General features: G+C 39.1%; 1 protein-coding gene across 1 annotated transcript in view; it reads left to right on the top strand.

Annotated features, from left to right (window-relative positions):
- The window catches only part of LOC122902282 (peroxisomal trans-2-enoyl-CoA reductase-like), a 32,962-nt gene that overhangs the window by 15,018 nt on the left and 2,786 nt on the right, over positions 1-15,158 (top strand). Inside the window, exons 6-7 of the mRNA XM_044241563.1 lie at positions 654-764; positions 11,985-12,096. Of these exons, the coding sequence (XP_044097498.1) occupies positions 654-764; positions 11,985-12,096 (223 nt within the window). The remainder of the gene's footprint in view (positions 1-653; positions 765-11,984; positions 12,097-15,158) is intronic.

Here is a 15,158-nt window from a genome sequence, read left to right as displayed (position 1 = left end):
TGCCAGATTATGTTGTTATTTCTTGGTGTATCATTAATGCTTCTTTAGGAGAGAGAGAAAAAACTAAGGTCTAATTCAAGTTAAAGATTGATTCGAAGTGAAGAGAAAATGTCTCGGGAACATACTTGAAAACTAGTAAGAGCCAAATCAAAGAATTCCCAAACAATTGAAATTTTATTTATTTATATTGGATTCAAACATTTTATCTGTGGTTTTACCATAATGAAAACCCATGAAACCATTGTATTTTTTATGTCTCACATAACCACAGCCCAGGCTTCTGTTACAAATCAGAGAATCCTGGTGGAAAACAGAATAGACTCCTCTATCACCCCCCTTTTCACACTTAAGTGCCTCTCTGATCTATTCATCGAATTATGTTTTTAGAGAACACATCTTTTCAGGAAAAATACAGGGCTTTGCTGGTTATTCAGGGAGAAGAGTTCACAAAATGAACATTCATATGATCCACTTGTAATTGTGGTTAACTGTACTTCCTTGATGATATTGAGAATAATTAATATTAGAAATGTTGCCTTTTCTATTAAGCCACTGTTTTGTTGGTGTTGGTTGATGATTGCCTTGATGTCTTTGTGATTTTAAAATTTAGTTTTATGGGCTTCATTTTGTTCTTTTTTTATTCTTAAACATAGGGAGTCATTTATTCCCCGACTGCTGTTGAAAACTATGGTCCGTTGGCAAAAAACTTATTTGGAGGGTTCTTTAAGAGAATCCCAGCTAAGCGAATTGGAGTTCCTGAGGAGGTAATGTATATTTCTAAAACTGATTCCAATTGCTTTCTTTTATACTTTGTAATACTTTGACATTTGGTGTCCTTTCTACACATTCTGATAGATGATAGAGGCTGACAGAGATGAGTGGTCCTATTGCCACCAGCCCATTTCCCCTACACTTTCTGGCTCTGTACCTTACACACTCACAGCTCTCTTTATCCAGAACTGAATGCAGTGTGAATGAAGAACAGCCTGGTTTTATTTCATTGCACTTTTCAGCTATGTTATTTTATCACATGGCCTTTGTTGGTACCCGGGACCCTAAGCCAAATCAGGTGAAGTTTCCGTACTTCACTTCCAGAACTGTATGAAGTTCCATACTTGGTTTCTAGAAGGTGACCAGATTTAAGTATGTAGAAATCAGTAGCTTTCTTAAAGGCCAGCAATATCAGTCTTAAAATACAATGGAAAAAGGATATTGTTTCTATGATAATAATAAAAATGGAACTACATGGTATAAACTTAGCTCTAAACAATAAGAAATTTATTCTTGAAGAATAGGAAAAAAGAATAAATAGAAGCATGTCATAATCCTCAATGGAGAGAATCAATTTTATTAAAATCATGGTTCCCTTTTTTTGATAACTGAGGGTAGCTACACTTCTGCCGAGCGTGGCATAACATAGACTTTTGAGATACTATGGTGTATGCTTGAAACTAATGTAATGTCGAGTGTCAACTGTACTTTAATAAAAAAGAATAATAAATAATAAGGTGCCTGGGTGGCTCAGTTGTTTGAGCGACTGCCTTCGGCTCAGGTCATGATCCTGGACTTCCAGGATCAAGTCCCGAGTTGGGCTCCCAGCTCTTTGGGGAGTCTGCTTCTCCCTCTGATCTTCTCCTCTCTCATGCTCTCTCTCACTCTTTTTCTCTCAAATAAATAAATAAAATTTAAAAAAATAATAATAATAAATAATAAAAATAAATAATATCAAGTTTTCCTAAACTAATGCATACATTTAATATAGTTTTGGAATTAAACACACTGATTCTTAAGTTCATCTAGATAAATATTAATGCACAAGCATCCAAAAAATGTTTTGAAAAATAATAATGTAGGGGATTTGACCTTCCCAATATCAAAACATATTATAAATGGTCATACTTATTTAGGGTATATGGTGCTGACCCTGGAACAGAATAAATTTAGTGGAACAGAACATACTCCTTTATCAGTACCATGTGTATATAAGGAGTTTAATAGGATAAAAGTAGCATTTCAAGTCTTCAAGGAAAGGATTAACCATTTAGCATAAGTCTTATGGCAATTGGCTGTTTAATTAGAAAGAAATTAGGCCTCCTATCTCATATCACATACAAAATAATTTTCACATTTATTGAAGTGCTAAATGTAAAAGCAAAACCATAAACTCTTCAAAGAAAAAGTTTTCTAATTTCTAAATGCACTTTTGTTGGCATTTTGATGTCTTTCATTCCAGAAATTTACTAGGCATACCCCAAAAGACCCATATTTACCAACCTTTTTATAGATTGGGATTCTACTGTATGTGTTTTTCTGCAACTTGCCTATGGCTATACCATGATATGTTTAATTAGATTCTACTGTTGCATGTTTAGATTCCCTTTATATTTCTGATATTGTGGTAATTCTGTAGTGAACATCCCTGAACACAGATGTGCACTCTTGTGTCAGGAGTGACTTTCTAGAATTCTTGAAGTAAAATAGTTTTGCATATTAAGTTTTTGGAAGATACTGTTAAATCAGACATTTGATGGGCCATTTTAAGCACGATGTTGGATTCCTATTCTGAAAACTAAGAGGGGTTTTAAAAGATTTTAATCAAGGAGGTGAAATGATTAAATTTTTATTTTGGACAGAACACAACCTTTGTTTATGTGAACTATATTATCTCTATTTACTGTATAGAAATCAAAATTGAGAAGTTTAAGGAATATTTATCAGTTCAGTTAAAATAATAGTAATAAAGATATTATGTGTTAACATAAATAATATTTTTAGTGAAAAGTTGCTGTACTTTGAAAAGCAAAAGAAAACCATTTTTTGCACTTGCTTTACACTTTTCCAACTCTCTTGCATGTATGGCTTACCAAAATACAGCTGGATGCTCACGTCCATGTCTACATTCCATATGCTGCTATATATTGTTTTGTTTAAAGCGTATGAAGAAAACCAGTTTCATGTACATGAACAGTTGGAAAAGGGAGGAACATTTTAATGGCCTTTTTAGATAATTATGGATATTCTTCTTTGATATTTGACAAGTGGCTCTTTCTTAAAGATGGGTTGCAATGTAGATTGGCCTCAAACCATGTCAATGAATCTCTTGTACCCTGTTACATGAAAACCCACTAGTGTTTCTTACACTTTGATTAGATCTTTTACCCAAAGATGATTTTGTGACATAAGTTATTGTTCTTTTGGGAAAAACGAGTCCACCGTGTTATGGAGAACTTCTAGATGTTGACACACAATCCATTATACAATATCAAAAGATCACATTTGTGAGGAGTCCAAGATGGCGAGAAGTGGGAGACCTCATTCTGAACACCTGCAAACTTAAGTAGAGATCTAAGAAAAGACTTGCTAGATTCTACAAATAGAAAAGTGAACACTTTCTGCAAGAATGACAAGATAGAAAAACTTGCCTCAAAAAAGAGAATAAGAGGCAGTACTGACTGCCAAGAACTTAATCATTATGGATATAATAAGTAAGATCAAAACTAGAGTTCAAAATAACGATTATACTAATTGGTCTTGAAAAAAGCATAGAAGACACTAGAGAATCCCTTTTTGAGAAAAAAAAAGTGGGGGGGCTCTAAAATCTAATAAGTCAAAAATAAAAAATGCTATTAATGAGATGCAATAAAAAATGGAGGCTAAATTTTTTAGGTAGGATACATGAGGCAGAAGAGAGAATTAGTGATACAGAAGACAAAATGTTAGAGAATAAATAAGCTGTGAAAAAGAGAGATAAACAACTACTGGATCACTTGGGGGAGAATTTGAGAGATAAGTGATACCATAAAGCAAAATAGTATTAGAATACTTGGGATCCCAGAAGAAGAAGAAAGAGAGGAGGGTGCAGAAGGTATATTGGAGCAAATTAGAGCTGAGAACTTCCCTAATCTGGGGAAGGAAACACACATTCAAGTCCAGCAGATGCAGGGAAGCCCCCTCAAAATCAATACAAATAGATCAACACCTCAGTATAAAACAGTGAATCTCGCAAATCTCAGAGACAAAAAATGTCCTGAAAACAGCTCTGGACAAGAGGTCCATAACCTACAAGGGTAGAAACATTAGATGAGCAGCAGACGTTTCCACAGAGATCTGGCAGGCAAGAAAGAATTGGAATGATACATTGAGGTGCTAAATGAGAAGAACATGCAGTAAATATTTTTTCAACAAGGATGTCATTCAAAATAGAAGGAAAGATAAAAAGCTTCCAGGACAAACAGAAACTAAAAGAATTTGTGATCACCAAACCAGCCCTGCAAGAAATATTAAAGGGGATCCTTTAAACATCAAGAGAGCTTAAAGGTGACATAGACCAGAAAGGAACAGAAACCATGACATTACAGGTAATACAATGGCACTAAATTGATATCTTTCCATGGTTACTCTGAATGTAAATGGACTAAATGCCCCAATCAAAAGACACAGGGTATCAGTTTGGATAAAAAAGCAAGACCTGTTGATATGTTATCAGCAGGAGAGTCATTTTAGACCCAAAGATACCTCCAGATTTAAAGTGAGGGCTGGAAAGTCATTCATTGTGCTAGTGGACATCAAAAGAAAGCTGGGGTGGCAATCCTTATATCAGACAAAGTAGAGTTTAAACTGAAGACTGTAATAAAAGATGAGGAAGGATGCTATATTATAATTAAAGGGTCTATCCAACAAGAAGATCTAACATGCCCCTACATGGGAGCAGCCAATTTTATAAGCCAGTTAATAACATAATCAAAGAAACACATCAATAATAATAGTAGGGGATATTAAGGCCCCCCTCACTGTAATGGACAGATGATCCAATAGAAGATAAACAAGGAAACAAGGCTATGAATGGCATACTGGACCAGATGGACCTCATGGATCTATTCAAAACACTCCATCTTAAAGCAACAGAATATACATTCTTCCCAAGTGCTCATGGAACATTCCCCAGAATAGATCACATACCTGGTCACAAATCAGGACTCAACTAGTACCGGAAGATAGGGGTCATTCCATGCATATTTTCAGACCCAATGCTTTGAAACTGGAACTTAATCACAAGTGGAAATTTGAAAAGAACTCAAATACATGGAGGCTAAAGAGCATCCTACTAAAGAATGAGTGGGTCAACCAGGAAATTAAAGAAGACTTTCAAAAATCATGGAAACAAATGAAAATGAAAACACAACTGTTCAAAATCCTTAGGACGCAGCGAAGATAGTTCTAAGAGGGAAGTATATAGCACTACAGGCCTTTCTCAAGAAACAAGAAAGGTCTCAAGTATACAACCTAACCTTACACCTAAATTAGCTGGAGAAAGACCAACAAATAAAGCCTAAGCCCAGCAGAAGAGAAATAATAAAGATTATAACAGAAATCAATGAAATAGAATTCAAAGGAACAGTAGAACAGATCAACGAACCTAGGAGCTGGTTCTTTGAAAGAATTAATAAGATTGATAAATCCCTGGCCAGACTTATCAAAAAGAAAAGAGAAATGACCCCAATAAATAAAATCATGAATGAAAGAGGCGAGATCACAACCGATACCAAGGAAATACAAACAATTATAAGAATATATTATGAGCAACTATATGCCAACAAATTAGACAATCTGGGAGAAATGGATGCATTCCTAGAGACATACAAACTACCAAAACTGAACCAGGAAGAAATAAAAAACCTGAGCAGACCCATAACCAGCAGGGAAATTGAAGCAGTAGTCAAAAATTTCTCAACAAAGAAGAGCCCAGGGCCAGATGGCTTCTCAGAGAAATTCTACCAAACAGTTAAAAAGAATCAATGCATATTCTTTTGAAGCTGTTTCAAAAACTTGAGATGGAAGGAACACTTCCAAACTCCTTCTTTGAGGCCCCCATTACCTTGATCCCAAAGCCAGACAAAGACCCCATCAAAAAGGAGAACTACTGACCAATATCCCTGATGAACATGGATGCAAAAATTCTCACCAAAAGACTAGCCAATAGGATCCAACAGTACATTAAAAGGGTTAGTCACTACGATCAAGTGGGATTTATTCCGGGGCTACAAGGTTGGTTCAACACCTGCAAATCAATCAATGTGATATACTACATAAATAAAAGAAAGGGCTAGAATCATATGGTCCTGTCAGTAGATGCAGAAAAGGCATTTGACAAAGTACAACATCCTTTCTTGATCAAAAGTCTTTACAGTGTAGGGATAGAGGGTACATTCCTGAATATCTTAAAAGCTGTATATGAAAAGCCCACAGTGAATATCATTCTCAGTGGGGAAAAACTGAAAGTTTTTCTACTAAGGTCAGGAACAGGACATGGATGTCCAGGCTCACCACTGCTGTTCGACATAGTACTAAAGTCCTAGCCTTAGCAATCAGACAACAAAAAATAAAAGGCATCGGAATTGGCAAAGAAGAAGTCAAACTCTCACTCTTTGCAAATAACATGATATTCTGTGTGGAAAACCCAAAAGACTCCACTCCAAAACTGCTTGAACTCATACAGGAATTCAGTAAAGTGGTAGGATATAAAATCAGTGCACGGGAATCCGTTGCATTTCTCTACACCAACAATGAGACAGAAGAAAGAGAAGTTAAGGAGTTGATCCCATTTCCAATTGCACCCCAAACTGTAAGATACCTAAGAATAAACCTAACTGAAGAGGCAAAGTGTCTGTATTCAGAAAATTGTAGAATACTCATGAAAAAAAAAATTGAGGAAGACACAAAGAAGGGAAAAATGTTCCATGTTCATGGATTAGAAGAACAAATATTGTTAAAATGTTCGTGCTACCTAGAGCAAGCTACATAAATCAATGCAATTCCTATCAATATATCATCAACTTTTTTCACAGAACTGGCACAAATAATCCTAACATTTGTATGGAATAAAAAAAGACCCCAAATTGCCAAAGGAATGTTGAAAAAGATAACCAAAGTAGATGGCATCACAATTCTGGACTTCAAGCTGTATTACAAAGCTGTAATCATCAAGACAGTATGGGACTGGCACAAAAACAGACACATAGATCAGTGGAACAGACGAGAGAACCCGGAAATGGACCTCAACTCTATGGCCAACTAATCTTTGACAAAGCAGGAAAAAAGACAGTCTCTTCAACAAATGGTGCTGGGAAAATGGAGCAGCCACATGCAGAAGAATGAAACCAGGCCATTTCCTTATACCATACACAAAGATAAACTCAAAATGGATCAAAGACCTCAAAGTGAGACAGGAATCCACCAAAATCCTAGAGGAGAACACAGGCAGCATCCTGCTAGATGCGTCTTCAAGGGCAAGAGAATAAAAAAGTTCACTTAAAAATGAACTACTGGGACTTCATTAAGATAAAAAGCTTTAGCACAGGGAAGAAAACTGACAAAACTAAAAGACAACCAGCAGATTTGAGGAAGATATTTGCAAATGATATATCAGATAAAGGGCTAGTATCCAAAGTCTTTGAAGAACTTATCAAACTCAGCCCACACAAAACAGACAATCATGTCAAAAAATGGGCGGAAGACATGAACAGACACTTCTCCAAAGAAGACATACAAATGGCTAACAGACATATGAAAAAATGTTCGACATCGTTAGCCATCAGGGAAATACAAGTCAAAATCACAATGAGATACCACCTCACACCAGTCGAAATGGCTAAAATTAACAACTCAGGAAACAACAGATGTTGGTGAGGATGTGGAGAAAGGGGAACCCTCTTACAGTGTTGGTGGAATGCAGGCTGGTGCAGTGACTCTGGAAACAGTAGGGAGGTTCCTCAAAGTTAGAAACAGTACTACCCTACGACCCAGCAATCACACTAGTATGTATTTATCCAAAGGATGCAAACACAGTGATCGAAATGGGCACATGCATCCCAATGTTTATAGCAGCAATGTCCACAATAGTCGTAATATGGAGAGAACCCAGATATCTATCAACAGATGAATGGATAAAGAAATGTGGGGTGTGTGTGTGTGTGTGTGTGTGTGTGTGTGTGTGTGTACAATGGAATATTACTCAGCCATCAAAAAGAATGAAGTCTTACCATTTGCAATGACATGGATGGAACTAGAGGGTATTATGCTAAGCAAAATAAGTCAATCAGAGAAACAAATATATGATCTCACTCATATGTAGAATTTAAGAAACAAAACATTGGGTCATAGAGGAATGGAGGGAATTATAAAACAGGATGAAATCAGAAAGGGAGACAAACCATAAGTAACTCTTAGCTACTTGAAACAAACTGAGGGCTGCTAAAGAGGAGGCAGATGGGGTCACTGGTGATGGGCATTAAGGAAGGCACATGATGTGATAAGTAGTAGGTGTTAGAGGAGACTAATGAATCACTGACCTCTACCTCTGAAACTAATACACTATATGATAATTAATTGAATTTAAATAAAAAGAATGAAAATAAATGATCGCATTTGTTAATATCACCACTGATCTCTTCAGAAAAATCTTGAAACATTAAGAAACTGTCAAGCTCATATTTTCCAAAATTCTGCTTTTCACTTGCATACTCAGATCTTGTCATTGAAAACAAATACAAAAACCAAAGTTGTTGTCCTTTGAAGTGACATTCTCACTTCATTTGTTTGTGGGGGTGGGGGGAGTCTGCCAAGTACCCCAGTGTGAATAACCATACTGCGGTTCTTTCAGGTAACAGATGGATTTCACGAAGAGAGTGACTAGTTCAGTTCATAGCTGTCAGATGTCCCTACGAAGCAGAAAAGCTTGATGTGCAGTTCCTAGTTCATGACACTAGATATTAAAAAGGATGTTGTACCCAGTGGTCAAGGTCAATACAACAAGTAATTTTTGCTGCTTCATCTAGCGTTCTAAAGTGGAACGGGCTTTCCCCCCATGTGTACTTGCTGGTGAAGAGGACAGTGACCCCTAGTGGAAGGACCTCTAGTTTCCGTTTCATGCTCTCGCTGCCATTTGCAGGGAGGCTCCAGCAGTTTTTCCCACCATTGCTCTGGCACCATTACTGCAAATGTCAACACAGGGAGAAGGACAGACAAAGACCTAGTATCATAATGAATATAGTCTTATTTTTGAAAATCACCTGGAAAGACTTATGGTTTTGCTGATCATGCTTTGACTGATGGAGGTAAAACCCTCAAATATCTCACTTGAGAAGGGAAGGGGAGAGGCTGGGAGCTTCTGTGAGATGCAGAACAGAGGATGCCTGTTTGACTGTCCTAGCATCCCTAAGTCCTGTTTCCAAAATATTCTGATTACCCTGGCTAATCATCATTGGGGGGACCACATTCATACCAGACCTTTGGCTGACCTGCTTAGTCAGTGAGATGACAGTAAGTGACAATAAGTGACAGTCTCTGGGGTAGAGGCAGGAGAGTAAGAATGTAGCTGTAGTTTTTGTTGTTGTTGTTCTTAAGATTTTATTCATTGGAGAGAGAGAGAGAACATGAGCAGGGGGAGTGGAAGACAAAAGGGGGAATCACACGCCACTGAGCAGAGAGCCTGATGTGGGCACTCGATCCTAGGACCCCAGGGTCATGACCTGAGCTGAAGGCAGATGCTTAACCAAATGAGCCACCCAAGTACCCCTATAGCTATAGTTTTCAAAGGAATAGCCACAGCTCACTTGATGTCTCTCCACATCTCCTGGAAAGGAACACAGCACTTGGCAGACCCGACTCAATTTACAAAATTAAGAAACTACAAAATTAAGAAACTAAGGGCCAAGGAGGCGCAGTAATCCATCTAAAGCCATACATGGCTCATGGTACTGAGATTCAAACCCCAGCTTGCTTATTTAAAATCCCTGTTCCCTTTAAGAAACAGAGCTGAAAGTCAACAGATAAAAGAGGTGTTACCCACATAGGAAGTGGCTACAAGTTGCTAGTCTTTAATCGTGATTACCGATGGATAAAACTCTTGTGAATGGCTTGGTTCCTCAAGTCCATCTATCGAATGGATTTCATTAAAATGAAAGGAAGACTCTGTCTGAAGATAGTACAACAGTGCCTCGTTAATTTGGTAATTATAAAAATTGTATTGGTTCAGCTTATCGCTGTGTTGAGCTCCCAAAGTAAACCAGGCATCGTGAATATTTAGCTGTCTTTTACCTAGCAGATCATTTCAATTCAGTGGTGCCTAGTCTGTGGGCAAAACCCTGTAGCGGGAACTGGGTGATGCAACATCCGCTCATTTTAGAGGAAGAGATGCATGAAGAACCTTTATTCTGTAGACATTAGTGAAGCGCTTATTTTACGTGCAACACAGGAAGCCATCAGTCAATATTTCAAACAAAATTCAGCACAAAGCCACGTTCACACTAGTGCAGGACAGTCTCTCTGAACAGAGTATGGCTCTTTACCATTTTCTGGAGCCGGTGTGGTTTTAGGGGTTTGTAGACTTGGAGGTCATGGTTACTGGGATGAGAGGGTTCTTGTTTGGGTGGTATTCGGGAAGGTGCTTATGGGGTGAGTCTTCCTGATGTACCAGGCAAGTCATCGTTGACTGTTTGCACAGGCTAATACCAGTTCTGGTGGTTACCTTCCACCATCGTTCAGAAATCTATGCCCTTCTTCAGGAATGGGGGAACTTTTCCAGGATTAATTCTCTGTGCTAGTGCTGTCCATTAGACATATCATAATTGTTACGTGTGTAACTGTAAACTAACCAGTAACCACATTAAGAAATGTAAAAAGATGAAATTAATATCATTGCAGTAATTTAGTAGACAATAGATAATAATAGAAATAATTATATATGTATATATATACATATATATAATTGTTAATAAGGTTTTATTCAGTCCAATATATATCTATAGTTTCATCTTTGGTTCTTCTATAGATTTTGCCTTCTTCTCTCCATACCAAGTCTTCAGCATCTAGTGTGTGTTTTATACTTAAAGCACATCTCCCTTCCAACTAGCTGTGCAGAAAGTGGGCTGTGTTGTATGGCTAGTGCCCGTTTTAGTGCAGGTCTACACTAGCTTCTGGTGGCACAAGGACAGACAGAAGGCTATGCCTTGTCTACAGGTCTTACAGTCTCACAGAGGCATAACTGGGTAAACAAACACTCTAGATACAGGACCCAGACTAGGGTGAGGCAAGCTAGGCGTGGACATAAAACTTAAGGACGTGCTCACTCTTAGGGTCGTCCAGGCGCGGGGTCTGCCCCAAGAGTGAGCACCTCCTTAAATACTGCATCCTAAGCACCCCTTTAGCCTCCCCCTAGTCTCAGTCCCACTGGGGAGCCTCATCAAGTAGAAGATTCTGGGTACCCAACCCTGGACCTTACAATTCAGAAGGTCTCAGGTAGGACCTAGGAATCTGGAGTTTCCATAAACGTCCACAAGAAGTCGTCCCCCCAGTATTTGGGATCTCCCTTTGAGAAACTCCAGCTGTGCCAAGAGCCTCCCAGAGAGTTCCTTGATATCCAGGGAAATCATTTCTTTCTTTCTTTGTTTTGCTTTGGGAGTAGGTGTTGCTGCGGTTATCAATCACCTCTGAATTTTTAGAGGGTGTGCTGGGATTCTGCAGTTCCTCTCAAAGGAGGTTCCTGTAGTCTCCGTTCCTGGCCTTGCAGCCTACAGGGCCTTTGGCGAGATGCCAGCTTCGTGTTCCATAGACACATTGACTACGTCAGGGGCAAAACCATAAAAGGCACATGGTGGTGTGGTGAGTGAGTTATGGTAGGTGCTGAGAGGTGTGCCAGGAACTGGGTGGTCTGGGAAAAATCAAGCACTGTGTTTGCTTTCAGCTTCTTCACCACGTCTAGCTTATTTGACACTGCGTGGGCGCCTTCATATCCCTCCACACCAGTCACGTTTCAACAGGCCTCAAATAGAAAAAGGCGGTTAGTCGTCTGTGATCTGTCAGGTTGCACACGGACTAGAGACTGTGTGTTACAGCTGTGTTTCGGGATGCGTTTCCTTGGGCAGGGGAGCAGCTCCAGGTGGGGAGCATCTGCTTTTCTGTGTGCATATGTGTGCTTCTGTTTCTAGATCTCCCCGCTGGTCTGCTTCCTGCTGTCCCCTGCGGCTTCCTTCATCACCGGACAGTTGGTGGATGTGGACGGGGGCCAGTCCTTGTATACGCACGTCTTCGATGTACCAGGTGGGCCCACAAGAAATGACCACCACTAACTTTGTGCCTTTTCAGCTTCAAGTTCTCAAAATCTCTTTCTTTTTGTAAGATTTTATTTTTTTATTTGTAAGAGAAAAAGAAAGAGCACAAGCAGGGAGAGCTGCAGGCAGAGGAAGAGGGAGAAGCAGGCTCCCAGCCTAGCAGGGTGCTTGATGTGGGACTTGATCCCAGGATCATGACCTGAGCCGAAGGCATACGCTTGACTTACTGAGTCATGCAGGGTGCACAGATTTTCAAAAAAATTTTAAGCAGTTACAGAGAGGATTATGGTTTTCTCTCACGGGACATAAAAAATGTACAAAATGTTTATATTCTTGAAAGCATCTTTAAAGGAAATGTTCCCAGTCAAAGAAAATATCTAAATATTTTTTGTCATAGCACATATTCATATATTTTAAGAAATTGCCTTTTGTATATAGGCTGGTGGATTTTTAACCTTGAAAAATATTCTTGATATGAATATATATGTATAAGGAGGAGATAGAAAAGAGGAAAGACGTTGCCGTATTTTTAAGATTTAATTCCTCTTTGTTCCTCTAATAAGTAAGTTGTATATCTGAGCAGAAGACTCAGACCTATGAGGTGGCGAAGGGTGCTATGGTACCATTTTACGTTATCTTTGGGATATATATAGAGTGATACCATAGGAATTTGCTATATTCAACCATTTTTTTCTTTTTTTTAAATTTAACTTAATTTTTTTTCAGTGATCCATAATTCATTGTTTATGCACTAGACCCAGTACTCCATGCAATCCGTGCCCTCCTTAATACCCACCACCAGGCTCACACAACCCCCCCATCCCACTCCCCTTCAAAACCCTGAGTTTGTTTCTCAGAGTCCACAGTCTCTCATGGTTTATCTCCCCCTCCAATTTCCCCTAACTCACTTTTCCTCTCCATCTCCCAATGTCCTCCATGTTATTCCTTATGCTTCACAAGTAAGTGAAACCATATGATAATTGACTCTTTCTGCTTGACTTATTTCATTCAGCATAATCTCTTCCAGCCCTGTCCATGTTGATACAAAAGCTGGATATTCATCCTTTCTGATGGAGACATAATATTCCATTGTAGATATGGACCATATCTTCTTTATCTATCCATCTGTTGAAGGGCATCTTGGCTCTTTCTACAGGTTGGTGACTATGGCCATTGCTGCTATGAACATTGGGGTACAGATGGCCCTTCTTCTCACTGCATCTGTATCTTTGTGGTAAACACCCAATAGTGCATTTGCAGGGTCATAGGAAAGCTCGATTTTTAATTTCGTAAGGAATCTCCACACTGTTTTCCAAAGTGGCTACACCAACTTGCATTTCTACCAACAGTGTAAGAGGGCTCCCCTTTCTCCACATCCTAACACGTGTTGTTTACGGTCTTATTAATTTTTGTCATTCTGACTGGTGTAAGGTGGCATCTCCATGTGGTTTTGATTTGAATCTCCCTGATGGCTAATGACAATGAATTTTTTTCATGTGTCTGTTAGCCATTTGTATGTCTTCTTTGGAGAAGTGTCTGTTCATGTCTTCTGCCCATTTTTTGACGGGATTATCTGTTTTGTGTGTGTTGAGTTTGAGGAGTTCTTTATAGATCTTGGATATCAGCCCTTTGTCTATAGTGTCGCTTGTGAATACCTTCTTCAACCATTTTTAATATACAAAACCAGTAATTTCATGAGCCAGATATAGACATTTTTAATATACAAAACCAGTAATTTCATCAGCCAAATATAGACATTGCACACAAATATAAAATTCAAAGGTATTCACACTGTTACTGAAGAGTGTTAAGTGGCTACCAGCAAATTAAAATGTGGTTGAGGTAATGCATGTGTTTTGTTTTTTTTTTTTAAGAGTTATTTATTTATTTATTTCAGTGAGAGAGAGAACATGGGAAAAGGGGCAGGCAGAAGGACAGGGAGAGAGAATCTCAAGCAGACTCTTTGCTGAGCATGGAGTCCAAAGCAGGGCTCCATCTCACGACCCTGAGATCAGACCTGAGCTGAAACCAAGGGTCGGACACTTAACCGACTGGGCCACTCCAGACTCCTGCATGTGTATTTCAGTTTCATATCAGGGACCAGGGTTCACCCTACTCTTTTGTGTACAAACAGTCTACTCCAGGCTTCAGACCTTCTTTGCATTAATAAATGATACGTATGGGACTTCAATATTATTATTTCCCCCTCCTATCTAGATTTCTTTACTAGTATTTACAAGTAACATCAGTGTGGTGATGTGCAGAAGATATCGTGGTTTTCGTTTTTTTTTAATTTTATTTATTTATTTGATAGAGATCACAAGTAGGCAGAGAGGCAGGCTGAGAGAGAGAGAGGGAAGCAGGCTCCCCAATGAGCAGAGAGCCCGATGCGGGCTCGATCCCAGGACGCTGGGATCATGACCCGAGTCAAAGGCAGAGGCTTTAACCCACTGAGCCACCCAGGTGCCCCAGATACGATGGTTTTAAGGCACCTGGTTAGAAAGACAGAAACACCTCCATGCTGTACAATACCATTTTCAGGTAGCAGTTAAAGTGGCCACTTCTCTCCCCGGCGATGCTGAGGGTATTTGTCGATTCCGTTTAGAAAGAGAAAGGAAGTCCAGATAGTGGCTTCTCCAGGCCACCAGTGAAAGATTTTCCTTATTAATTCCAATGCTGGTTTTTTGTTTTGTTTTTTTTTTTATTTTATTTATTTATACTAGAGAGAGTGAGCAGGGGGAAGGGAGAGGGAGAATCTCCAAGCAGACTCCCTGCTGAGCCCAACGCTGGGCTCCATCTCAGGACCCTGAGATCATGACCTGAGCCAAAATCAAGAGTCGGACATTCACCCGACTGAGCCACCCAAGCACCTCAAACACTGTATTTATTAGTGTAGAGATTTTTTTTTTAAGTTTTTGGTGAAATCAGCTACAGCAGTTTTTCAAGAACATTCTCCCTCCACCACCGAGGGATGCCTGCCGGGGGCTCAGTTGGTTAAGCAGCTGCCTTCAGCTCAAGTCATGATCCCAGGGTCCTAGGATGGAGTCTCAC

Source organism: Neovison vison, chromosome 3 (assembly GCF_020171115.1).
Source record: "Neovison vison isolate M4711 chromosome 3, ASM_NN_V1, whole genome shotgun sequence".
Taxonomy (NCBI): Eukaryota; Metazoa; Chordata; class Mammalia; order Carnivora; family Mustelidae; genus Neogale; species Neogale vison.
The sequence above is the reverse complement of the archived record's forward strand: the minus strand, read 5'-3'. Positions and strand labels throughout refer to the sequence as shown.